The sequence below is a fragment of the Pseudorasbora parva genome, chromosome 18, assembly GCF_024679245.1.
Source record: "Pseudorasbora parva isolate DD20220531a chromosome 18, ASM2467924v1, whole genome shotgun sequence".
Lineage (NCBI taxonomy): Eukaryota > Metazoa > Chordata > Actinopteri > Cypriniformes > Gobionidae > Pseudorasbora > Pseudorasbora parva.
The window spans coordinates 28,825,583-28,851,153 of NC_090189.1; the positions used below are offsets into that span (position 1 = coordinate 28,825,583).

At 38.5% G+C, this 25,571-nt stretch overlaps 1 protein-coding gene across 1 annotated transcript in view; it reads left to right on the top strand.

Annotated features, from left to right (window-relative positions):
• The first annotated feature begins 270 nt into the window (after positions 1 to 270).
• Positions 271 to 25,571, top strand: part of slco2b1 (solute carrier organic anion transporter family, member 2B1) — a 38,495-nt gene continuing 13,194 nt past the window's right edge. The window contains exons 1-11 of the mRNA XM_067423355.1: positions 271 to 384; positions 1,714 to 1,801; positions 15,067 to 15,204; positions 15,436 to 15,586; positions 15,678 to 15,878; positions 15,970 to 16,068; positions 16,359 to 16,483; positions 17,051 to 17,156; positions 19,167 to 19,331; positions 21,250 to 21,427; positions 23,188 to 23,335. Coding sequence (XP_067279456.1) covers positions 1,742 to 1,801; positions 15,067 to 15,204; positions 15,436 to 15,586; positions 15,678 to 15,878; positions 15,970 to 16,068; positions 16,359 to 16,483; positions 17,051 to 17,156; positions 19,167 to 19,331; positions 21,250 to 21,427; positions 23,188 to 23,335 — 1,371 coding nt within the window. The 5' untranslated portion in view covers positions 271 to 384; positions 1,714 to 1,741. The remainder of the gene's footprint in view (positions 385 to 1,713; positions 1,802 to 15,066; positions 15,205 to 15,435; positions 15,587 to 15,677; positions 15,879 to 15,969; positions 16,069 to 16,358; positions 16,484 to 17,050; positions 17,157 to 19,166; positions 19,332 to 21,249; positions 21,428 to 23,187; positions 23,336 to 25,571) is intronic.

Sequence of the window (25,571 nt, forward strand, 5' to 3'; positions counted from 1 at the left end):
CACCGCGTGTCGTCGGTTGACTGGCTATCGTCGGTGATTAATGATTCAGTGCTCGTTTAAAAGGTTTTTCTTGCTTTCAGATGTAATACATTTTATCACATCAATCGCTGACAATAAATTATATATATATATATATATATATATATATATATATATATATATATATATATATATATATATATATATATATATTCTTTCTTTCTTTCTTTCTTTCTTTCTTTCTTTCTTTCTTTCTTTCTTTCTTTTACCTTCTCCACGATATCACCCCCCTAGCTGAGATTTCACAATCCTGAAAGCCCGCCCACCCAACTTCTTAAGTAGTATGCTTATCTTCCTAAAGTGAAAGTGGTTTGACTTTCTACAACTCTTCAATCTCAGCCAGCTGTAAGTACACTTTTATTTATTCATAAACTCAAGTTGCTCAAACAGCTTTTGCATGCTATGCTAATGGAAATGTGTCATAATTTGGAAATAAATCAAGGAGAGTAAAGGAAAACTCATGGTTATACTAATCAAAATGTGGACATATAAATGTTGAGGTAGTAAATTAAATATATATTGCTATAGATATTTGTTTTACACTTAAAGTATACATTAACTTATTCTTTACCTGCCATATATATATATATCAGTTTGGAGCTGAATTTAATTAAATGAAAGTGCTGAATCAACCAGCAAAAAGCACTGTGAAGTATTGCACAATAATGAATTTCTGCTCCCCAAGTTCCTAAGAAAAAAAAAACTGGAAAATAAAAAGCTGTTTTAGTGAGAACAGCTAAGCACATAAAACACGTCACCCATTTAAAAAAAAATAAAAAATTATATATATATATATATATATATATATATATATATATATATATATATATATATATATATATATATATATATATATATATATATATATATATATAATAAAAATCATCATTAACCACATGTAACCTAAAAGGGTTAGTTCACCCAAAAACTCAAAAATGTATGTAATTAATCACTCGAATGTCGTTCCACACCCGTAAGACCTCCGTTCATCATCGGAACACAGTTTAAGATATTTTATATTTAGTCTGAGGGCATATGTAAGTGTATGCACACTATACTGTCTATATCCAGAAAGGGAATAAAAACATCATCAAAGTAGTCCATATGTGACATCAGTTAGTTGTGAATGAATCTCTTGAAGCATTGAAAATACATTTTGGATAAAAATGCGCTGATTCATAACCATTTAAATCTTTATTTGAGGATTGAAAACAAATGCCGATTATGTCTTATTAATGCCGAAGACAATGCTGATTAAAGTCATAGTTTTTGATATTTTTGGACCAAAATGTATTTTCAATGCTTTAAGACATTCTAATTAACCAACTGATGTTATATGGACTACTTTGATGATGTTTTTATTCCCTTTCTGAACATGGACTGTATAGTGTGCATGCACTTGCATAAGCTCTCGGACTAAATATAAAATATCTTAAACTGTATTCTGAGTCATTAATCGCATAAATTTCATTTTTGGGTGAAATAACCCTTTAAGAACTCAAGCATTTCCTGTTCACTTTAAATAGCTTGCAAGAAAAAAACTGGTAATTGATTGTAATGTTTAGCAGATTGCAACATAAAATGAGAGATAAAAAGCAAGCTGTAAAGATATCTAGATTTGTTTTGCTGAGGAAAAGCAAGATACCTTTAATGGTTATGATTTTATTTCTCCAGAGTTTGTTGCATCTTGTGATAACACAAAATGACAGCAATCGAGACAGCGAAACCTCGCAGACCAATGGGTCTCTTTAACAATATCAAGGTAAGATTCATAACATAAATATAACTAACTATATATATATATATATATATATATATATATATATATATATATATATATATATATATATATATATATATATATATATATATATATCAAACTATAAAAAATTATAAAATCTGGGAAAAAAGGCTACAGCTTACGCTATCAACTGACACTGACTGTTTATAACTTTTACCTCTATTTAACATTTGATATTTTATTCACAAAGACAGAGAAGATATTTTATATTTTATTATATATATATATATATTATATTGATATTTTATTCACAAAGAAGTCAAAGAAGACCACTCTCAAAGTGTGGTCACATTAGCACAATTTCAGTGAAAGTTGAGTGGCAAAAAGTCCATTGTCTATCATCAATGGTTTGATGATGCATGAAGCACATCTCACACATAAGTCACTGTCAAGCCAACGCAATCTTTACAACAATATTTTACAAGGTCGCTATATTGTAGGAATTTGTCTCTCGTACGTTTTTGTATGAATTATCTTGACCCCAGTGATGGGTAGGTTTAGGGGCGGTGTTAGGGGTGGTCCTTCCTGATAACGCTTTTTTTTTAAACGTACAAATGTGTACGAGTGAGGTCATACAAATTAGACAACTCGTTTAAAGGTCCCATTCTTTGCGATTCCATCTTTCAAACTTTAGTAAGTGTGTAATGTTGCTGTTAGAGCATAAATAATACCTGTAAAATTATAAAGCTCAAAGTTAAATGCCAAGCGAGATATTTTATTTAACAGAAGTTCCCTTTCAAAGCCTACAGCGAACTGCCGGTTTGGACTACAGCCCTGCACTTCCTGCTTTAATAACGCAACTAAAACCGTCTGTTGACGAACCCTCCGCCCACAAGAACATGCAAATTCGGGGGCGTTGTCCTTTTGCTCTAGCAGGTCGAGAATAGGAAGCGTTGTTTTTGTAGTGTGTTTGTCGCCATGCCACTGAAACGCTGTTATTTTCATCCCGGAGTCAAATCACCTTTGATTGGCCTTCCCACGGACGATGTATGTAGAGATCAATGGCTACAGTTTATGGTTAACTCGGTTCCGGAAAATTATAATCACAATTTAAAACTATGTGTAGCACATTTTGCTGAGGACTGCTTCCTCAATCTCAAACAGTTGAATGCCGGATTCGCAGTAAGATTATTCATAAAAGATGACGCAGTTCCCTCTTTGTCTGGAGAAGGTGTTGTTTATATGGACCACAACCGGCAAGTGTATTTTATTATTTAAGTTGGTCCGTTTAACAGTTTATGTAACTCATGACACAAAGTGCAACGCTGTTTAGCTTTGTTAGCTAACGTTAGATGGTAATTTAAACTAATCCGAAAAACTTAGCATATAAAAGTGTAGTAATTCATTCAGACACCATCGATTGTTGGTGTTAGTAATGATCAGTTTAAACTACTGAATAGACAGCTTACCATTCTGAAACATCCAGCAAAAGTCTTTCCTGAGCAGGTTGTAATCGATCCTCTTCGATATTCTCCGGGTCTGATTCCGGCTCAAATTGATAAGGCAATATAGACATTTTTGCAATAACATTGAGCGCGCGTATCTACCCGTTATGGTAAGAGGCGGGACCTTTCCGGGCAAAGTGTGCTAAGCTGCTGTCCAAACACAGCGCCGGAAGTGCTGGCCTAATCAGAACTCATTAAGTGTTTCTGAAGGAGGGACTTCATAGAACAAGGAAATCATCAGGCCGTTTTTAGGACAGAGGAAACAGCGCTGTACAGATAAGTGAATTGTGTGAAAAATACTGTTTTTTTACACGCGAAACATGAACTCATGTTATATTGCACACTGTAAACATAATCAAAGCTTCGAACACACGCGAAGAATGGGACCTTTAAATATGTAGGAATTGCTGTGAGATCGGGTTCCATGCTACAGACTTTTGTCTCAGAATTATGGGATATAAACTCACAGTTGCGAGAAATAAAACAAAACTTTTTACAGCAGATTTTATTTAGCAATTCTGATTCTTTTTCTCAGAATTGTGAGATATAAACTTGAAATTGCAAGTTATAACATCCAGTTCTGAGGAAAAAAGACAGACTTTTTTATTGTGATAACTCACAATTGCGAGTTTATGTCACGCAATTCTCAGCAAAAAAGTTGTGATGTAAACTCGCAGCTGCAAGAAAAAAGTCAGAATTTACATTTATGCATTTAGCAGACGCTTTTATCCAAAGCGACTTACAACTCAGAAGTACAGGAAGCGATCCGTCAAGAAGAGGCAAAGAAAACGCAAAACGTGCCCTAAGTACCAAGATTTGTATACTGCTCAGAGTAGCAAAAACCAGAAAAGGGAAGAAGAAAAGAGAAATAGAGGAGGAAGAGGTTTTTTTATGATAAGATTAAGTGCTCATGTTTTTAACTGTCTTTTGAATGAAGCAAGTAAATCTGTCGTGCATATGGAGGACGGAAGATCATTCCACCAACCAGGAACAATGAAAGAAAAAGTCCTGGAGAGGGATTTCATGCCTCTCTGTGATGGTACCACAAGCCTTTGCCCATTTGCAGAGTGAAGGCTTCTGGTGGGGGTGTAGACTCGTAGGAGTGAGTCGAAGTATGCGGATGCTGAGCTTGTGGAAGATCCATAAGCAAGAGTCAGAGCTTTGAATTTGATCCGGGCAGCGAGTGGTAGCCAATGCAGAGAGATGAATAGAGGTGTGACATGAGCCATTTTGGGCTCATTGAATACAAGGCATGCCGCAGCGTTCTGGATCATTTGCAGCGGTTCGATTGCACAAGATGGAAGTCCAGCCAGAAGCGCATTGCAATAGTCAAGTCTAGAAATGACCAGGGCTTGGACAAGATGCGGTGTTGCATGCTCTGTGAGGAATGGTCTGATTTTCCTGATGTTGTGCAATGCAAACCTGCATGACCGAGCTGTCTTTGAGATGTGGTCTTTGAAGGACAGCTGGTCATCAAAGATTACTCCAAGGGGTAATCAAAGATGATGCTAGTTGGATGGTAAAATCGTGTTGTATGGTGGGATTAGCAGGGAAAACAAGCAACTCAGTCTTTGCTAGATTGAGCTGCAGATGATGTTTTTCCATCCATCCTTGAGATTCGTGCAACTACAGTCGGTCATCATCTGGTTGAAATGAGAGGTAGAGCTGTGTGTCATCAGCATAGCAATGATATGAGAGGCCATGTGCCTGAATGATGGGTCCCAGTGATGTAGTGTAAATGGAGAAGAGAAGAGGTCCAAGCACTGAGCCCTGAGCAACCCCCGTGGTCAGTTGATGTGTTTTGGATACCTCTCCTCTCCAGGCAACCTTAAAGGACCTTCCTGTGAGATAGGACTCAAACCAGTGGAGAGGAGTCCCTGTGATGCCCAGTGATGAGAGGGTGGACAGAAGAATCTGATGATTCACAGTGTCAAAGGCAGCAGATAGATCAAGGAGGATGAGGACTGATGATTTGGATGCAGCTTTAGCCAGCCGCAGGGCTTCAGTAACTGACAATAATGCTGTCTCTAGTTGAGTGGCCCTTTTTGAAACCTGACTGGTTTACATCCAGTTGATTAGACTGTGGTTGAACACAACTCTTTCAAGTGTTTTCGCAATGAGTGGTAGGAGAGAAACAGGTCTGTAGTATCTCACAGAATTGTGAGATAAAAAGTCCCAATTAGGCCTACCTTTTTAATTTTGTATTTAGTGGTGAAAACAAGCTCAGCTTTCGGTTGGTCGTGTGGCAAATTTGATCGAGTTAGGCTACTTTACTTAATTTATTTTGATGGAAAGTAATGCTCTCTGTTACTTTTGCTGGGTTTCGCTCAGATAAGAAAAACTTTAGTTTGAAACAAAAGTTCTATTTTTGGAAAATGCAAAGACCCTACCAAAAGTGAAATGAATAAGGCTCAGGATGGAAATGTGAATTTACGTCTGTATAGTACAGTGCACAGCTTAAACAAAACTTTCAGGTGTTCTGCCATTCTGGATCACAGAAGTATATGATGGAGAAGAAAGTTCAACAATTACTTCAGCAATAAAAAATAAAATAAACACAATTCTAATGTTACAATAATAAAGGTCCAAAGATGAAGTTGAGTCAAAAGGTTCCAATATGAATGTATTTAATAAAGAAATAAACTCAAAACCAAAACATAATAGCGTGTCTACGCAAACAGAACAATGATCCGTAGAAACAGAAAATTAAGTATGCAATGGTAATAAACTCAAATAGGAACAGCTGCGATGAGTAACTCTTTCCCCACCACCGTTTAAAAAAAAAAGTTGCCAGCCACCACCAGGGTTTTTGAACATTTTCATTAAAGGTCCCATGGCATGAACTTTTTATTTTATGAGGTTTTTCAACATTAATATGAGTTCCCCTAGCCTGAATGTTGTCCTCAAGTCGCTAGAAATTTTGATCAGTATAAAACGAGTTCAGGCTGTCTTTCTCTGCCTTTGAGAGAATGAGAGCTCAGATGAGCTGATCTAGAATTCTCATGTTATGACGTCATACCAGGAAAGGTTACTGCCCCTTCCTCTGCTTTGCCTGCCCAGAGAATTAGTAGAGAAAGGAGTCAGTTTTATCAGTGGATGTCAGCAACACAGGCTTTAACATAAGGATTCAACAGCACCGCCACAAACAGTGATTAACACTGTTCATTAATGCCTGATCTGGGATCAGTGAGTTCTGATGTGTAGCTAATCATTCAAGTTCACACAGGCTTTCTTTCTAAATCGTTTAAAACTGTCAGTCCTGCAGCTGGCCATCTTGATGCATCAGTGAATCAAGCCAGTGACTAAAACCATCAACTTCCCGCCATTTCTGTTAGCAGCATGAGACAAATCTGTTATTTAATTGATTAAATTAAAGAACACTCTTTATAATGTTCGGATCGGTCTGTCACGCATTCATTTGCAGTGCACACTTGCCCAAACTGCCGTTTGAATGACGCTGCTCATTATGCTCGACATAAGCTCTTACTGTATTCATGTCAATGTTGTGTTTGCTGTTAGCTGTGGTGAAAGATTTTTGTGAGAGAAATAACGTTGCAAAGTTCACTCATGATTATTCAGAGCTCTCAGATACAAACAAAATAAACTTGCGCTCTCAAAAACTCGGTACAATAACACTTCCTCAGCAATCTTTCCCCAGCTCCGTTTCTGTCTGTCTCTCTCTCGACTGGCAGCGCTGCAGCTGCTCCAGCTAAACCACGCTAAACCACCCCATCCGCACGTTATCTAATTTTAAATGCAAAGATGTCAGCCAATCACAACAGTGGGTGTTTTCTCAGCAGACACGCCTCTTGAAACAGAGCATTCTAAACAGAGGGCTAATATCAGTATAGAAAAAATGCCTTTTATTTCTAAATGATGACATTTTTTTAATGTAAAAACCATACTATCAATATAAATACACCCCAGGAAACATTATAAAACAATAAAATAACCCATGCCATGGGACCTTTAAAAAAATGTAATAGCCCATAAGAATATTCTGTTTTATTTTACATTTACATTTAATCATTTAGCAGACGCTTTTATCCAAAGCAATTTTTTGTGGGGGACAAACAATTAATGGATAGTTAAGTGCTATTCTTTATTGGTCAGGTGCAATTGGAAGATATCTTAAGATGTTTTTTTAAAAAGGGCTACAGACTCGGCAGCACGAATTGAGATCGGCAGGTCATTCCACCAGGTGGGAACGGTCCAGGAAAATGTCAGTGAGAGTGATTTCATGCCTCTTTGGGATGGAACCACGAGGCGTCGCTCACTCGCAGAACGCAAACTTCTGGAGGGTATGTAAGTCTGAGCAAGTGATTTTAGGTATATTGGTGCAGAGCCAGTGGTTGCTTTGTAGGCGAGAACTAGTGCCTTGAATCTGATGCGAGCAGCCATTGGCAACCAGTGCAGTCTGATGAAGAGAGGTGTAACATGAGCTCTCTTCGGCTCATTAAAGACCACTCTCGCCGCTGCATTCTGGATCAGCTGCAAGGGTTTGATAGTGCATGCTGGAAGCCCAGCCAGAAGAGAATTACAATAGTCCAGTCTGGAGAGAACAAGAGCTTGAACCAGTAGTTGTGCAGCCTGTTCTGATAGGAAGGGTCTAATCTTTCTAATGTTGTATAAAGCAAATCTGCAGGACAGGGCTGTTGCAGTAATGTGGTCGGTGAAGTTTAACTGGTCATCAATCACAACTCCAAGGTTCTTGGCTGTCCTGGATGGAGTTATGGTTGATGAACCAGGCTGAATGGAGAAATTTTGATGAAGTGCTGGGTTGGTTGAGAAAACAAGTAATTCTGTCTTTGCAAGATTGAGTTGAAGGTGATGCTCCTTCATCCAGTCAGAAATGTCTGTCAGACAGGCAGCGATACGAACACTGACTGTAGGATCATCTGGTTGAAATGAGAAGTAGAGTTGAGTGTCATCAGCATAGCCATGATAGGAGAAGCCATGTTTCTGAATGACAGAGCCTAATGATGACATGTAGATGGAGAAGAGAAGTGGTCCAAGCTCTGAGCCCCGGGGAACCCCAGTAGCTAGATGATGTGACTTAGACACTTCACCTCTCCATGACACCCTGTAGGACCTACCAGATAGGTAAGACCTGAACCACTGGAGTGAAGTTCCTGAGATCCCCGTCGTCAGGAGGATCTGGTGGTTAAGTGTTGACAGGAGGATCTGGTGGTTAACTGTGTCAAAAGCAGCAGACAGATCCAGCAGGATGAGCACTGAGGATTTGGTTGTTCTGTTCAAGAAACACAGAGAGTTGATTCAACACAACTCGCTCAAATGTCTTTGCAATGAAAGGCAGAAGGGAAACTGGTCTGTAGTTTTCTATAAGTGCTGGATTCAGAGAGGGTTTCTTAAGCAGTGGGGTTACCCGAGCCTGCTTAAATGCTGTGGGAAAGGTTCCCGTGTGAAGAGAAGTGTTGACAACGTGAGTGAGTGCAGGAGTGATTAAAGAAGAAATGGCCTGAAGGAGGTGAGTGGGTATCATGTGGACAGGTAGTAGGGTGATTGGAAAGGATGAGTTTAGAAATATCTGCCTCGGAGAGCGGAGAGAAGGATGGAAGCGTGTTTGTGTTAGTTGTTGAGATGTGCGTGTCAGTTTGTGGTGAGGAGAACTGGTTGCTGATGAGAGATGTTTTGTTTGTGAAAAATGATGCAAAGTCATCAGCTGTAAGAGTTGATGAAGGAGGGGGAGGAGGAGGACAAAGGAGAGAGGAGAAAGTTTTAAAGAGTGTGCGAGAGTCAGAGCAATTGTTGATTTTGTTGTGGTAGTATGTTGTTTTAGCCGTGGAGACATTTGTAGAGAAAGAAGAGAGAAGAGACTGATACAAGGTAAGGTCAGTATAGTTTTTAGATTTCCGCCATTTCCTCTCTGCCGCCCTGAGTCCAGAGCGATGTTCACGGAGAACATCAGACAGCCAGGGGGCAGATGGGGTGGGGCGGGCTGGTCTGGATGAAAGGGGGCAAAAACTGTCTAAGGAGGATGTTAGAGTGGAGCAAAGAGTATCAGTAGCACTGTTAGTGTCCAATGCTGAGAACTGAGCAGGTGGAGGGAATGAAGAGGAAACCATAGTGGATAGGCGAGAGGGAGAGAGTGAGCGTAGATTACGCCGAAAGCTAATCTGTGTAGGAGTGCGTGTTGTATCCGGAGTCAGTATGAGGTTAAGAGCGATGAGAAAGTGGTCTGAGGTGTGTAATGGAGTAACTAAAGTGTTGTCCATGGAGCAGTTGCGTGTGAAGACGAGGTCTAATTGGTTACCTGATTTGTGAGTAGCCGTAGTAGATACTGACTTAAGGTCAAATGAAGTCAGTAGAGTGCTGAAGTCTGTGGCTAGGTGCTTATCCAGATGGATGTTGAAGTCACCAAGCAGAATCAGAGGAGTGCCATCCTCAGGGAAGCTAGAAAGTAACACATCCAACTTCTCCACAAATTTACCAAGGTGACCTGGAGGACGATAGACCACTACCACATGGATTTTAACAGTGTGAGCAATAGTGATTGAGTGTGATTCAAATGAACTGGCCGATAGAGATGGTAATGGATCAAATTTCCAATCATTTGAGATAAGCAAACCAGTACCCCCACCCCTCCCAATAGGCCGAGGGGTGTGTGAAAAAGTTAAATTGGTTGAGAGGGCTGCAGGAGTGGCAGTGTCCTCTGGTTTGATCCAAGTCTCAGTTAGGGCCATGAGGCTGAGCTGAGAATGAGTCCCAATAGATGAAATAAAGTCTGCTTTGTTTACAGCAGACTGGCAATTCCAGAGACCAATTGGTATAGAGAGTAAAGTAGCAGAGGATTTTTGTAGACTGCGCAAATTATTAGGATTGCAGCACCTCGCACGTACAGAGCGTGATTTACGAGAGCTAGTAGTAATAGTTGAGATTTGAAAGCACATGGTGAATACAGATCAGAAAAAAAGCCGGATAGAAAACCGAACACAAATAATGAAAAGGAAAATAATACTCAAGTGCCTTGTCAGGGTCCTTGCTCGGGAGGAGTTGCACAGGGAAGAGTTGAAGTCTTTACACTCGTCGGTCTTCACACAAGGAGGGCTTCACACTGCCGCTTCCGCTGCCGCAGACTATCACCCTATTTACACTCACCTGAGTGTCGTTATTGAAAGCAGCTGACCACGCCCCCAACAAACGCTCACTCACAATGTGGCAATGACCAAACAAATGCTAACTCCTCCATACACACCCCACGAGAATACACCAAAACTAATAATACACACCACTGCACTACACAGACACACTTATCCAACAACAAATGAACAAACAATCAAATGAGAAAAGTTACAAACACTTACAGAGTAGTTGTCTATCAGTCAATTACTGCTTCACCTCTAGCCAAATGCTACAAACACACAAGGCTTTCAATATCTCGCTGGCCGCGCCCCCAACAAACGCTCACTCACAACTTGGCAATGACCAAACAAATGCTAACTCCTCCACACACACACCACGAGAATACACCAAAACTAATAATACACACCACTGCACTACACAGACACACTTATTCAACAGCAAATGAACAAACATTCAAATGAGAAAAGTTACAAACACTTACAGAGTAGTTGTCTATCGCTCAATCAATGCTTCACCTCCTTTTATAATTATCTAAGCATGCAATACTTTTATAATTATCTAACCATGCAATATATCAAAAGAAAGAGCTGACCCTCTTCTTTTAAACAAGTTTCATCCTAGCTTAATATATTCCTTTTTTATCAACACTTGAATATGGGTATGTTTCATAAAAAAGGAACATTTTGAACAAAAAGCTGAGAAAATCACGTTTTTGTGAAAAACTGTATCCAGATCATATTCAGAGCGATGATCAAACACAGGTGGAGTAGATAGAGTCTATCAGCCCCTCTATAGCCTGCACAGTCCTGTAGATTGTACTGGGTCCACATTTCATTCAGTAACATTAGAAAGTTTTGATTTATATGATGTTTAATTTTGATGATCATGTTATTTTACATATACATTTGATTACATACGCTTGTTTTACTGCATTTTCCTCATGTGTGTTTTGATCAGGATATTCTGTACTCATTCAGAAGATGCATTATAGTGCCCCCTAGTGTCGAACAGTAAAAAAAGTGAAACCCAGGAAATTCTGTGTTTGGCAGGGGAAGCGTTTTCTCACAAATAACAGAAAATTCTGTGTTTGGCGGGGAAAGAATTAAAACTGTTAAATGAATGTCCAAACAAGTGGTGGGAAACATGAACAAAGACAATGGGGAATAATGACAAGCAAACTAAAGGTCAATGAAATAAAAACTAAACTGGGAGTTTGTGACATTAAACTCACTCCCCCTGCACGCTGAGAGGAGGCCGTTTAGGAGGCAGACAAAAAGCAGGTAAAGGGTTGGTATTGGGAGGTCTGGTTGGCAGGAGTAGCCAGGAAGGAACCGAAGGTTCCAGAAACCAGGGATGTGATGATGGGTGTGACCAGGGCGCAGCAGAATGTGGTGGAACCCAGAGTGAGGTAATTATAGGATGAGTCCCAGATGGCCAGCCTAGCGCCCCACAGTGGTGTTGTCGGAGGGAGGAATCAAGGTTGTGTGGAGTTTAACGCTACATATGGATGATGGGGACATAGCAGATGTGGAAGGAGTCCTGGGCGCAAATAAAGGGTAGATGGATCCGCATGATACTGATGGCATGGACGACCGTGACGACTGCGTTGGAAAACAGTGTGACTGAGTAGGGAGAGCAGAGCGGAGCCGGACTGAGCTGTAGGGGTGTAAAGCCGGAGTGCAACAGATGGCCCACAAGTCCATGGTGGTAGGCTGGTGAGGTCTGACTCAGACGAATCTGGCAGGTTGCGAAGCTCAGTGCTGTCAGAGGCCTGATGGTCAACAGAGAGCAACGGGCACTGATGGCTTAGCAGGAACAGAAGCCAGTAACGGAGTCGGTCGAGGATGGCTCTTGAAATGGCCCAGGTGAATCCCTGACAGAGTGAGGAGGTAAGGTATTAACAATGTGGTAGACAATGAAGAAGACAGGGCTAGTACTAAAGGTAGTAATGGAAGAGGGACGGATGGTGGGGATCAACATATCAATCTCGCAGTCCAGCACGCAGGTACTCACTGCAGTTGTGGGTGGGGAACTCCTCCATTCCCTCAAATTCCACTAGTATTTCCTCGGTGGTCTGCTTGCACGGCAGGTCAGATGTAAGGGGCTCAGGCCACAGTCTGATGAATTGCATATCCACTTCTCTTGCCATTGGCAGCTTCATTGTGGCAGGACCTGGCACTCCATCTGCTCGGGGCTCTGGCAGTCTGTCCTTGTCGTAGGCTGGTAGTGAGTTCAGCTCTGGGTCCGTGATGAGATTGTTCAGTAGTAGAACCTCTCCAGACAGCAGAATTGCACCCCTTCAGTTGAATCCTTGCATGTCTGGGAAATTTACTTGATGTTTGTAGTTCGCTCCAAATCCAATACAGAGATTTGATGGTTTTGTCATCAAATGGCGAATGAATAGCAAGGTGGCAGAATTGAAGGGTGTAGCAAATTCAGCTGCATAACCAATTTTACAGTCCATTTTTGGTTAGTCTCTCACAGTAATAAAGGTCCAAAGATGACTATGAATCAAAAAGTTCCAATATGAATATATGTAATAAAGAAATAAACTAATATCCATCATCCAACAAGTGAGGACACACAGGAACTCTGTGATTAAATGACTATCCACAGTAACAATCAAGTGGCGGGAATCATGAATAAAGTTTGCTTTTCACTGTTTTTATTAATTTTAGGAATACTGAAACTTTGTAGTTCAAGTAAGATGAGTAAATGCCTGTGCACATTCCGTGTAGAACTACAACAGCCTTTATGTTTACACTGCACACAATGCTTCTGCACTTACAATTTCTCTCAAAATGGGGACAAGAGAGCCGTCTGTCAATAAATGGGGATACAAAGTATCTTGTATTTGAAAAATTAACTCAGATGTTTTGTTTGTAAATTTAAAAATCATTTGATTATGCAATTCACACTACCTATAAATGTGTTACCCCAACACTACTGACAATATATAAATTTAACTTTACGCTGGGCCTCTACCTCACTGAGGCATGATTTGCCAATGTAAACCCATTATGTTATATGTTAGAGGTAGCAATAGAGCTCTGGGGGTCACGTGACCCATTCTGTTTATAACACCATTTTGACAGGCAGGAGCAGCCGGCGATGAGTTTCAAGGCAGCAGAGTTCACTGCGAATTCAACAGAGACTTGTAGTAAACCTTAATCGATTAAACATAACAGATCCCTGTGATGGCCCCGCGGTGCTTTTCACATGTATGGATAAAGGAACGGATAGCTTTCCTGTCAGGACAGCTGTTTCACCAGCTGTACACAAGTTACAACTAGCCTAGTTTTGACGTGAATGGCCATTAAGTTACAGCGTATGCACCATTAAACTTAGTTGAAACCTAAATCTACGTATAAACAAAATATTTACATCAGCCTCTGATCAGGAGTAACATTAACAGATAGAATAGCTGGCAGACTGAACTGAAATTGTTCAGTTGTTCACACATTTACTAATTTCTACATAATGAAAGGCACATAGCACACTATATATGCCATAGGACATGATTTAGTGTAAATATGCTTTCAGTTGAGGCGAATGAAGTCTGTTTTCACGTTAGTTTCATGCACCGCAGAAGCACACACAGCAACGGCTCTGGTCTAAAGTTATACTTCAGACATGAGAGCACAGCACGGATCATATGCGCGAGTCTGCGCAGACAACAAAACATATCGGACCCATTTGAATTCTGTACAGAATGCTGCATTTCAAAGCGATATGGGGGGAAATTGTGATGATAAATGGTTAGAGGAAACTGGCTTTACCAAACAGAAAGGCTCTAGTCAAAATGCATTAACAAACACTATTGGCTGTTTCAAAAAAGGGGAGGGGCTGTTAACAGCTTGAGCCGTTTCAGGGGAAATTACGTCAACACATTGAATAATGTGATGCGTTTCAACGAATTGCATACTTCAGTTGGCCTTTAAGTATCGTCTTTAATGGGAACTTTTTTATCATTAGTTATGTGAGGCAAAAGTAGTTCATGCCATTCAACAACTTACTATAATAAAAGTTATTTACCATTTGCCTCCTGCCACCTGTTCTGCATCCTGGCACACATCAGCTGTCCATCATGTTGAAATAAGGCTTAAACGGTCTATTTTATAGATATCAATGCTACAGCGGCTCTAGCACTCCCCTTATTGCTTACCAAAATGGCGGAATTTAGGCTGTTTCGTCAACCTTCAGAGCTCTATGGAAGTTTCTTTTAACAATGCACTATTTTATTAGAGGTGTAACTGAGTAAAGTTTACTGACTTTGCATCTCCATAGAATGGGCCTGGACAATATTACCTTCCGTATATTCACTGCACATTCTTATACTGTTCTCTTTATTCTTGCGTTAATCCAATTACTAAATGCTCTGAAAGCTGTAGCCTACAACAAGGTTTATTGAAGTAACGGCTAAAAATCGTATGAACTTGAACATACTCAACTTGACTTTCAAAGGAGACAGCTTGACTTAAACACTTAAAACCAATAATAATAAAAAAAATCTTTACAATAAATAATAACACAAACAGAGCTAAAAACCTCCATTGATTATTTGTCAACTGACTTAAATGTTTGTGCTGTTTTTTTGGATTTGTTTTCATGCATATTTACAGAATTTTTACTAAAGGATTTTATATACATTTTTATCACTTTTTCTGTGTGTTTCAGTTTTTTGTTCTGTGTCATGGGATGCTGCAGCTCTCTCAGCTCCTGGTGTCTGGTTATTTGAAGGGCTCCATAACCACTATTGAGAAACGATATGGATTTTCCAGTCAGATGTCTGGACTACTAGCATCCTTCAATGAGGCAAGAGTAAAATGCTAACTTTGAATTGTGCTAACACAATATCATGCATGACCTGAAGGCAAATCACTTATTTTCAAGTTGTTTGACACCTGTAAGCACCTGGGTAGCAATTATTTCACCATTTAAACTACAAGTTCAGGCACAAAGTCTTAATAACAAATGGTACTGAATCAGCAAAGGCGACTATTTTAACAATGCGATGTAATGTATGTTTTGTTTTTGTTAACAAAGGTGGGAAACACGATTCTCATCGTTTTTGTGAGTTATTTTGGGAGTCGCGTACATCGGCCGAAATGTATTGGAATCGGAGCAATGATCGCAAGCATGGGGGTGTTCCTTATAGCAACACCTCACTTCATTGGTGGAAAGTACAATTACACAGGTATCAGCAGTGAGTGAGCAGATTCTTATTAAATAACAACTGGTTGTACTTAACTACTTATTGTATTTACATGTATGCTTTTTTTGCATAGAGAGCAAAGGCAACAACTCTGGCCTTTGCCAAGATAACATTCCCCCTAAGGAAGAATGCAATCCAAATCGTAATGGCACTGGAGTGTATCCAATATTTCTACTTGGCCAGTTACTGCTTGGCATTGGTGGTGTCCCCATACAACCTTTTGGAATTTCCTACATAGATGATTACGCAGAAAAGAGTTCACCCTTTTACCTAGGTTTGATTAAATATTGAGTTGTTTTTGATTATCAATTCCCAAAAAACAGTAGGTGATTCGTGAAATAATCAGACTTTATCTTTTTTTACAGGCATACTTTTCGCAGTTACCGTAATTGGGCCAGCATTCGGTTACCTGATGTCATCTGTTGTGCTTCGTTTCTTTGTTGACTTTGACAAGACGTCTTTAGGTGAGTCTACACCTTCCTAAATGTGGTCACATTTACACATTTTGCTCTGTTTAAACAGCATGAGATGCCATTATAAATAATTACTTTAGCAACTGTACTAAACGTGTTTAGACAAGTGCCTTTTGACAAGCTGTACTGATTTTAAATATATAGTTTGACTTCAAGATTCAACATGTTTAGCGATGTTGCTTGATGTACCATACACAGATGGGAGCTTTTAATAATTTTGGCTCCATGCCTCTAGTATGTGGGAGATCTATGACAATGAGCTGTTATCTACACTTTTTCAGAAAAAATGCAAAATGATGACCCCAGATGGGTTGGAGCTTGGTGGTTGGGATTCTTAATAGCGGCCACCCTTCTTCTCCTGACTTCTTTGCCATACCTGTTTTTCCCTAGGAATATGTCCAGAGAGGTGATGTATATCACAAACCTCATCTTTAGCCTTTTTGATTCAGGAAAATTTTTGATTCAGGAAAATGTGTAAATTTTGACTAATCAATACTGGTGAGTTTGATGTACAGCAGTTGAATATGAGTGTTTCTGCTGTCATTTAAGACTCTGGCATTGTTCCTGAAGCCCACTCAGTTTCACAGAACATTACTTTTTGTATTATTATTTTTTTAACTATAAACAAGGAAAGAAACTTGAGTCCAAGAGGAGCTTGTCTCAGCCTGTTCTTGCCCCTCTTGCTCAACATGCTAACCACTAATAAAATACAAAGTGTATGTGTTCATGAATGTTCTTGCACAAAATGTTCATTTTATGAATGCTGTAAATAAGCATGTTCTTATATCAAATGCAAAATCTCAAAATTAAAAATAGAGGTATGAAAACAGGCTTCATAAAATCCTAAATAGATTAAGATGGTTTTCTGGTGTAAACCAATTTGAGATATCTGCCTTGCTAAAATTGCTGCACCATAATCTTGATCAAATAATGCAATACTTCAAAAAACAAATTTAGATTTCAATCTTCTCAGGAAACCGAGGAGACTCCTGTGGAGCCATCAACAGAGAAAATGATGGAGGACAAGAAGCCCGGAACTGACAAGATGGAAGAGGTTTCTCTAACTGAGTTCCTAAAAAGTGTGTTTGCCCTTTTACCTATCAGTTATTTTATGAATCACAAAATAAAGTACAAGAAATGTTTCCAATTTTAGATGGCAAAGACAAACCTAGGGGAATTAACTAAAACTAAATTGGGTCTGCTGATAATGTTGTTTATATGCATGCTGTCTGTGTTGTTTTAAAAGCCAGATTAGAGATAATACAACAAACACACAAAATCTCTTCTCATTCAGCATCTGGACAAACTGGATTTTGGGTGATTACTGAGTAAGGTGCAGGTTTATGTCCTACTTTATTACTCTACTTGTTAAGTCACACTAAATTAGGATCATAATGAGATATAATTAACATAATCATTGCAAGTTTTAAAAATATCTGCTCTTGCATTTGTAATGCTGCTCATGATAAGTGAAGTAAAGAAAGTTTATGCCATGTTTGACCTACTTCAGAACCAGTTGTCTGATGCGAAGCTACATAATGACCTAAATTCCTAGACCGGATTTCCTAACAGTATGTGCCAGCACAAATCCTCTTTTGGCATGAAAAAAAACTACTAAAAGGATTTACTAAAGACATGGAGTGAAACATGCACTGCTGAAAAGGCATGGACAGTTCTTTTTGTGGCTGTCTTTATTGCATATGCATTTCTAGGAGTTTCCATTTCAGACGGAAGATTTAGTGGGAGGAGATTATTTAAATGAAAGATGCATTTACTATGGTTTGTGCTAGTCAGTTTACTTGTGTTTGTTTGCAGCATTGCACTGCCCCAAAAAGGCATGTCTTAAACCAGACGCTAACTGGTAGAATGTGTTGGTCATTATGAAAATGATCCAGCTGTGTCTGTGTTCTTTAATTACAAAAAAGTGCAGATAGTCTGCATGTGATTTACTGGCCCTTTTTTGGAATTGTGCTCATGCTAATTTGCCCTGTTTAGTAAATCTGGCCCTTAGTTGTCTCAACTACAAATGCATCATTCAAATGTTGTTACTTTAACAGTTGCATTTCATGAACTTAGAACATTTATTCTTAATGGGTGGGCTACACAAAGCAGGAAAAAAGAACCATCTCCATATGTTTTGTTCTTAAAAGGTGTACATCCAATCAAACTCTACGGTATTTTGTAACTTGTGTATTATGTCTGAAAATAATGTTATTGGTAAGATTAATGCTGCAATGTTAGGGCCAGATTTCCTGTGAGTGTGCAATTCCAAAAAATGAAGTGTAGATGGGAGTGGAAAGTTAAATAGTGAACACAATGATTATGATGATGACACACAGCTGACACAGATGTGCTAATAACGACAGTAAACAGGGAGACAGACGAGTTGTGAGAACCAGAACAAAGGAACATATGGCAAACTAAATTTGACTGAATGTGACAATAATAAATAAAGTGAGCCTCAAAAAATAACTCTGTCCACACCTTTCAAGCACAATTTACTTCACTGCAAGTCTTTAGTTAATCCTGACAGTAGCTTTTTAATGTCAAAAGAGGGTTTGCATTGGTGCAATCTGTTAATAAATTTGGTCCTTTGTGTTTGGTTTTTAAGGAGATTTCTGTAGAATAAATGATGCTGACTTCACCTGATGTCCAATGTAAAATATGGGTTCTGAAACAAAACCAACTCAGAACCACTGACTTATCTTAATATTAAAGAACATTGGATACTGTTTTCATGAATCCATACAAAAATATAATGTTCTTGGCTGAATCTGAAATTTCCCCCTAAAAGGGAAATCACTATTCCTTACATTAGTCCACTAATACAGATAACTTGAAAGCGTGAATGAAAAGGAGTGATTGAATTCGGACAGCCGTTGAGTGTACATTAAATGTGCACTCATTATTGCGGTGCAGTGTGGGAGAGAATGAGTGTACTCGATTACGTATACTATGGTTTTGAACACTATACAAATGGCTTTCCCCTCAAATAATGCCCTATTGAGGGTGATTTTGTTGTTTTTGTGCTATTATGTAGAAACTTTCAAATTCTTTTAAATAGTTTGATGTCTCTTATCTTTCCTCAGGCTTCCCCAATATCATCATGAGGACTCTGCGGAACCCAATTTATTTGTTGGTAGTGTTGGCTCAGGTGAATCTTGCTGCCATGGTTGCGGGACTGGCAACATTTATGGGCAAATTCATAGAGAAGCAGTTTTCACAAACTGCCTCTTTTTCCAATACGATGATGGGTAAGTTATTGAAAGAAGCATGCCGTTTTTAAGGTGTTACATGCAAGAAGAAATTATTTGGCTCTGCCAAAGCCATATCATTCAATATGTGTTGTGTATTGGAGGCCAATGAAAGCATGTCATATTGTTTAAAGGTACACATTACTCATTCAAATTTTTTACTCCTACTAATCCACACACAATACAATATGTCACTATAACACAATCAGATTCAATGGCAAAGTCCTGGGAAACGAGCATGGCAAGATTGAAGCTTTTTGTCTGAGAGTAAAATCTTTCACAATTTATTGTTCTGTGGCATTAATAATGGAATGTATTGTACTGGTGACGCTTTAGATTATAGCCCAGAAAGTATTGCATAAGTAAAGCAAATTTACAGCATAACTTTCAGTAATTATAGTGTAATTATAAAGTACGTACATGTAGGCATAAGGGAACAACATGTAATATTGGGGGAATAAAGGTGTAACTATCAGTAAAATTAAAAATATATTTATATACTGTTAGTTTTTTTTTTTAAATAAGGGGTAATTATCCATGTAGTTATAGGGTAAGTATGAATCTGTGGGCTGTAAATTAAAGTGGCTCTGGTTCCCCTCTTGTTTCATGTAGTTACAGGGTAAGTACAATAAAAACATGTACACAATCTGATATCAGAAATCAAAAATCTTTATTTGAAAAACAACTTTTTTAAACAGATTTACAACTGTTTCTCTTGCTTGACTTCATCCTCCTCCTGTTCCTCTTCTTTTTTGTTCGTGCCAAAAATGAATCTTAAGAAGGAATCCTATGTGTCTCTAGCTATTCTGTACTATGTAGCTATTAAAAGAAAATACAGTACACCTAAAAATGTCCTCACCATTTATTTGTCTTTTACCCTCATGCCACCTGAGATTTATACGACTTTCTTTCTTCAGATTAACATAGAAAAATAAATAATCTCTGCTAAAGAAAACTTGTTTGGCTTCCTAAAAGTTAAAGCATCAAACAGTACATACAGAAATAACTACAGTTATCCATATAACCCCAGTTGATGAATCAATGTCTTCTAAAGTGAAACGGTAAGTGTTTGTAAGAAAAATGCCAACATTAAAAAAAAACGTTAAACTGTAGACTATCGCTGTGCATGCATAAGAGGATTAAGTTCAAGCTTGAAATAACTTGAAGCGTGACGTGAGCACGCTCAAGAAACTCTCGAATGTCTGTGTTTTTGTGTTTATTTTATTTTATTAATGCTCATAACAGTATACAAACAATTACATAATATAAGATAATAGCAATGATAAACAAACAAGACTAGAAAACAGGGTCGGTAGTTTCAGATTAAATTTGCGCAAGAGCATCATGAAAGCTTGAAGCTACTCATGCACGCACTAATAAAAGTTGGTCGGATGCGAAAAGATTAGTAAATGATGAGATCATTTCTGGGTGTACTTTTTCTTTTTTAATAAATAATTATACAGAATGTCAAAAGACATGGGATTCTTCTTGATCCATAGGTGGAAATAATGAAAAAGAAGAAGAGGAATAAGAAGTGAATATGCCAAGCAAGAGAAATAAAAAAGGACAAAACATGCCTCTTTCTGTCAGGACGTTATTATTTTGAATGAAAATTTTTAAGTTTATAAAGATTAAGTTTTTTTTTTTTATTGTACTTACCCTGTATACATGGATAAATACTCCTTAATTTAAAAAAAAATACAGTATAAATAATAATTAATGAACTAATTTTTCTGATAGCCACCCCTTTATTCACCAAATGTTACATATTGTTCCTTTATACCTACACATACTTAACATATAGTTACACTATAATTACTCAAAGTTACGCTGTACATTTGCTTTACTTACGCAGTATTTTCCTTTACCAAAATGGTTTATTTATTTTATACATTTTATGCATCTTTTTTTTCCACAGGTGGCATAAATATTCCTTCAGCCATGTTAGGCATAATGGCTGGAGGGGTTATACTACGCAAGTTGGGTCTGACTGTCAAGTCCTCAGCGGCAATGTGTACAGTAGTGGTTTTCGTTAGCTTTACGTTCGCAATTCCACTTCTCTTCATTGGCTGCCCCACAAAAAATATATTTGGAATGTGAGTTGTGTTTTGTCCTTACATTATTATTTAAATGTTCTGCATTTTCAGTGCTATCATGCCTCATAACTCAATTATGGCCAAAAATTAATCTGACCGCACACTCTGTATGAAACAAAAACATTTTATAGCTCTGTACTCTTACTGTACACTCACCTAAAGTATTATTAGGAACACCTGTTCAATTTCTCATTAATGCAATTATTTAATCAACCAATCACATGGCAGTTGCTTCAAAGCATTTAGGGGTGTAGTCCTGGTCAAGACAATCTTCTGAACTCCAAACTGAATGTCAGAATAGGAGCGTGGCATGGTTGTTGGTGAGTATTTCACAGTATACTTAGTTACTGGAATTTTCACACACAATCATTTCTAGGGTTTACAAAGAATGGTGTGAAAAGGAAAAAAACATCCAGTATGCGGCATTCCTGTGGGCGGAAATGCCTTGTTGATGGTAGAGGTCAGAGGAGAATGGGCCAACTGATTCAATCTGATAGAAGAGCAACTTTGACTGAAAAAACCACTCGTTACAACCAAGGTATGCAGCAAAGCATTTGTGAAGCCACAACCTTGAGGCAGATGGGCTACAACAGCAGAAGACCTCACCGAGATCACTCATCTCCACTACAAATAGGAAAAGAATGTTCCCTGGTCTGATGAGTCTCGATTTCTGTTGAGACATTCAAATTGTAGAGTCAGAATTTGGCGTAAACAGAATGAGAACATGGATCCATCATGCCTTGTTACCACTGTGCATGCTGCTGCTGGTGGTGTAATGGTGTAGGGATGTTTTCTTGGCACACTTTAGGTCCCTTAGTGCCAATTGGGCATTGTTTAAATGCCACAGCCTTCCTGAGCATTGTTTCTGAGCATGTCCATCCCTTTATAACCACCATCCTCCGATGGCTACTTCCAGCAGAATAATGCACCATGTCACAAATCTTGAATCATTTCAAATTGGTTTCTTGAACATGACAACAGTTGCACTGTACTAAAATGGCCCCTAAAATCACCAGATCTCAACCCAATAGAGCATCTTTGGGATGTGGTGGAATGGGAGCTTTGTGTCCTGGATGTCCATCCCACAAATCTCCATCAACTGCAAGATGATATCCTATCAATATGGGCCCACATTTCTAAAGAATGCTTTCAGCACCTTGTTGAATCAGTGCCACGTAGAATTAAGGCAGTTCTGAAGGCAAAAGGGGGTCAAACACAGTATTAGTATGGTGTTCCTAATAATCCTTTAGGTGAGTGTATATTGCCAATGGTGTATTTATGTGTGTTTTTTTTTTCCTCCTAAGGAAACAGTACAGATTTGTGATTTAAAGTTGATATTTTGTTCATATGTGATAGAACCCTAGCTAAAAATTCAATACAAAACTATTGAGCATTACAGTTTTCTCAAGGGAATGACAGCAAAAACTAATATCGAAAAAAAATGTATACAGATATGAACAAATAAATATGGTTGTTTATTAGTTATTGCCAAATCTATGTGGTTCTGTGATTCCAGTTTAAACAGCATGATTTCAGCATCTCAATCTGCAGAAACTCTCTGACAGCTGTTTCTCATTACAAAGCTTTAAATTGCAGGCTGAAATCTGCACGGTCACGTTGTCATACATTCCTTAATGGATTTATGGTGTTTTTTGGGGGGGTGTGTGGTTTTTTCGTGTGCAAATGTTAGTGTATGTCGCAAGGTACCCTGTGTTATATCCATTAAACCTTTGCTTTATTTTACTTCCTTTTCCCCCCAGAAATGATTTCACGAATCAGCAGTGCAGCAATAAATGTTCCTGTTCTGAAGAAGCCTTTAATCCTGTGTGTGGCTCAAACGGAGTGGAGTTTCGCTCTCCCTGTCATGCAGGATGTAGGACAGAAATAAACAATACAGAGAAAGTTTTGGTAAGGTGTTTTTACTTTTATTACTGGAACTGCATGGTTCTATTTTAACGACACAAAAAGGGGGGCTACTAGTAAGATCTCTGAAAGAACTGTACATTCCTTGAACTAATTTAACAAGGTAAAGGAGTTTATGTGAATGATGAAAAAAGTAAGGAATTCCTGATCCCAGTGGAGGTTTAACATGATCCCCCAAAATAACACAGTATATCATTGTGGGTGTGAATGACAACCAAAATGTGAGGGTTAAGAATAAGGAAGAACTATTTAAATGTTTGAAAGAACATACAATTATTTTAAAAAAGACACTGACATAGGCAAGTACATGTCTCAAAAATATAACCTGGGGACATTATATTTAGAAATACAGAACTTTCCCATTCAGACCCAGTTTTTATAAAAAAAATAATAATAAAAAAAAACGAATAAAACAAAGTGAATTCAGGTTGAATGGGAGACTTATTGTCATTGCGATGATTAGGAAAAAGTGTCTAAATCAACCAAAATTCACACTTAACCACAGATAATGCTAAGCAAAATGACTGTAGCATCAGTCAGTCAGTCTCTAATCCACAAGAAAGGAACACACACATACACTGCACTTTAATAGGCAGCCGCATATATGAAGAAGAAAAAAAAATCTACTTGTTGACAGCATGTGTTCATCACTAATTGTCAATCACCACTCAATCATTTAATTATCTTATTAACTTTAACACTGCTTGAAAGTTTTTTTTTTTTTAACAGACTTAAGTGTGGAGTCAAATAAACTCTGAGGAGTGTTAATTTAACAGTTTTTTGCTGTGTAGGTAAAACTATTTGAGAAAGGAGAAAATTTTACTTATTTTTGCAGATTATTTTATTATTTTTATCTATCATGCAAATATGTTAATTAGAATATCACATGGCCAAAACATGTACCAGGCATCAGTATTCCTGGTCTAGGAAGAATACAAATGAATAATGATTTTAATGACCTGACGGTCGCCATATTTTGTTTTTCTGTTTTACCGACAACGGTGTTGGAAGTGAATGTAGAGCATTCTGGCAGAATAAAGTGATGAGGACACAGATACATTACTATAAACAACACAGCCGGGAAATAACTGCCTCAGCCTTCCGAAACAGACCCGCAAGCTCTAGAAATGTTGAGTAAGAGCCTCTGCCCACTGGGAGTATCCACTATAAAAAGAGCAGTAACAGAAGTTAGAAAGGAAAACAAACGGACAGTGTTCATTTTGGAATATGTCTCTAATGTCATAATAGGATAGTAATTTGACTATTTAGGTGTTTTGCTTTTGAAAAATGTAAGAATTATTAGATAGTTCTGTTGTTGTTGACTTTAATATCCCCTTGGGGGAATTTTGCTGCAATTTGCTTCAACATGCATACAGAAAAATAGACAAACAAAACAGTAAACAGTAAAAACTGCCCCATCCACTACCCATCCACAAACACCCAACAAACTTCATCACCACTGAGACCTGCTCAGTAGACACTGCAACAACACTATCTTCCATTTAAGCAATTAACTGCTTGTGGTATTAAGGAATCCCTCAACCTCAATAAACAGAAAATGCCTATTATCTCATTTAATTTTCATGAGACATTTGGTGTGATATATTTGTTATAATGCCACACGCCCCGATGCGAGTCATGCCAGTGCGACACACACTAATCGGTCTCTTCTATAGTTAACCTTAAAACTGTAAATTAAATTGAGAATATAACGGATGCATGTGCCATTTTAAATAGGCTACTGTAGTCTATGAGAGATGTGACGTCTGTGAAAATGCCGTGTCAGGCAGGCTACAAATATCGTTCTTCACAATGCGTGCATCTCAATCTGCTCCGTCAGTAGTCAGAGCACTGATCATGGAGTCAGCCCATTGACTTACCGGTATGTCCTGATCAGTGCCCTGACTACTGAACTAGGGAGCTGATTAAGACGCACCTAATATTAGCCTCTCGTCTCTATTATGTCTTCTTAAGGGGGTCGCACCCAAGCCTCAAAGCTCAGCTCCGCGCAGCCCCATCTCGCCTGTCTCTGCTGCGCGAGCCTCCGCTGACTGCGCGCGCTCCTCCCCAAACGGGCGAGGCGTTTATACTTGACGCGCTCACCGTTGTGCTATTCTTTGAAACGACAGAGGGCGATTCGGAGTAATTGTTCTATAAACCAACGCGTCGAGAAGAAGTGGGCTAACGTGTCAAGTGATGATATTTATTTTAGTACATTTCA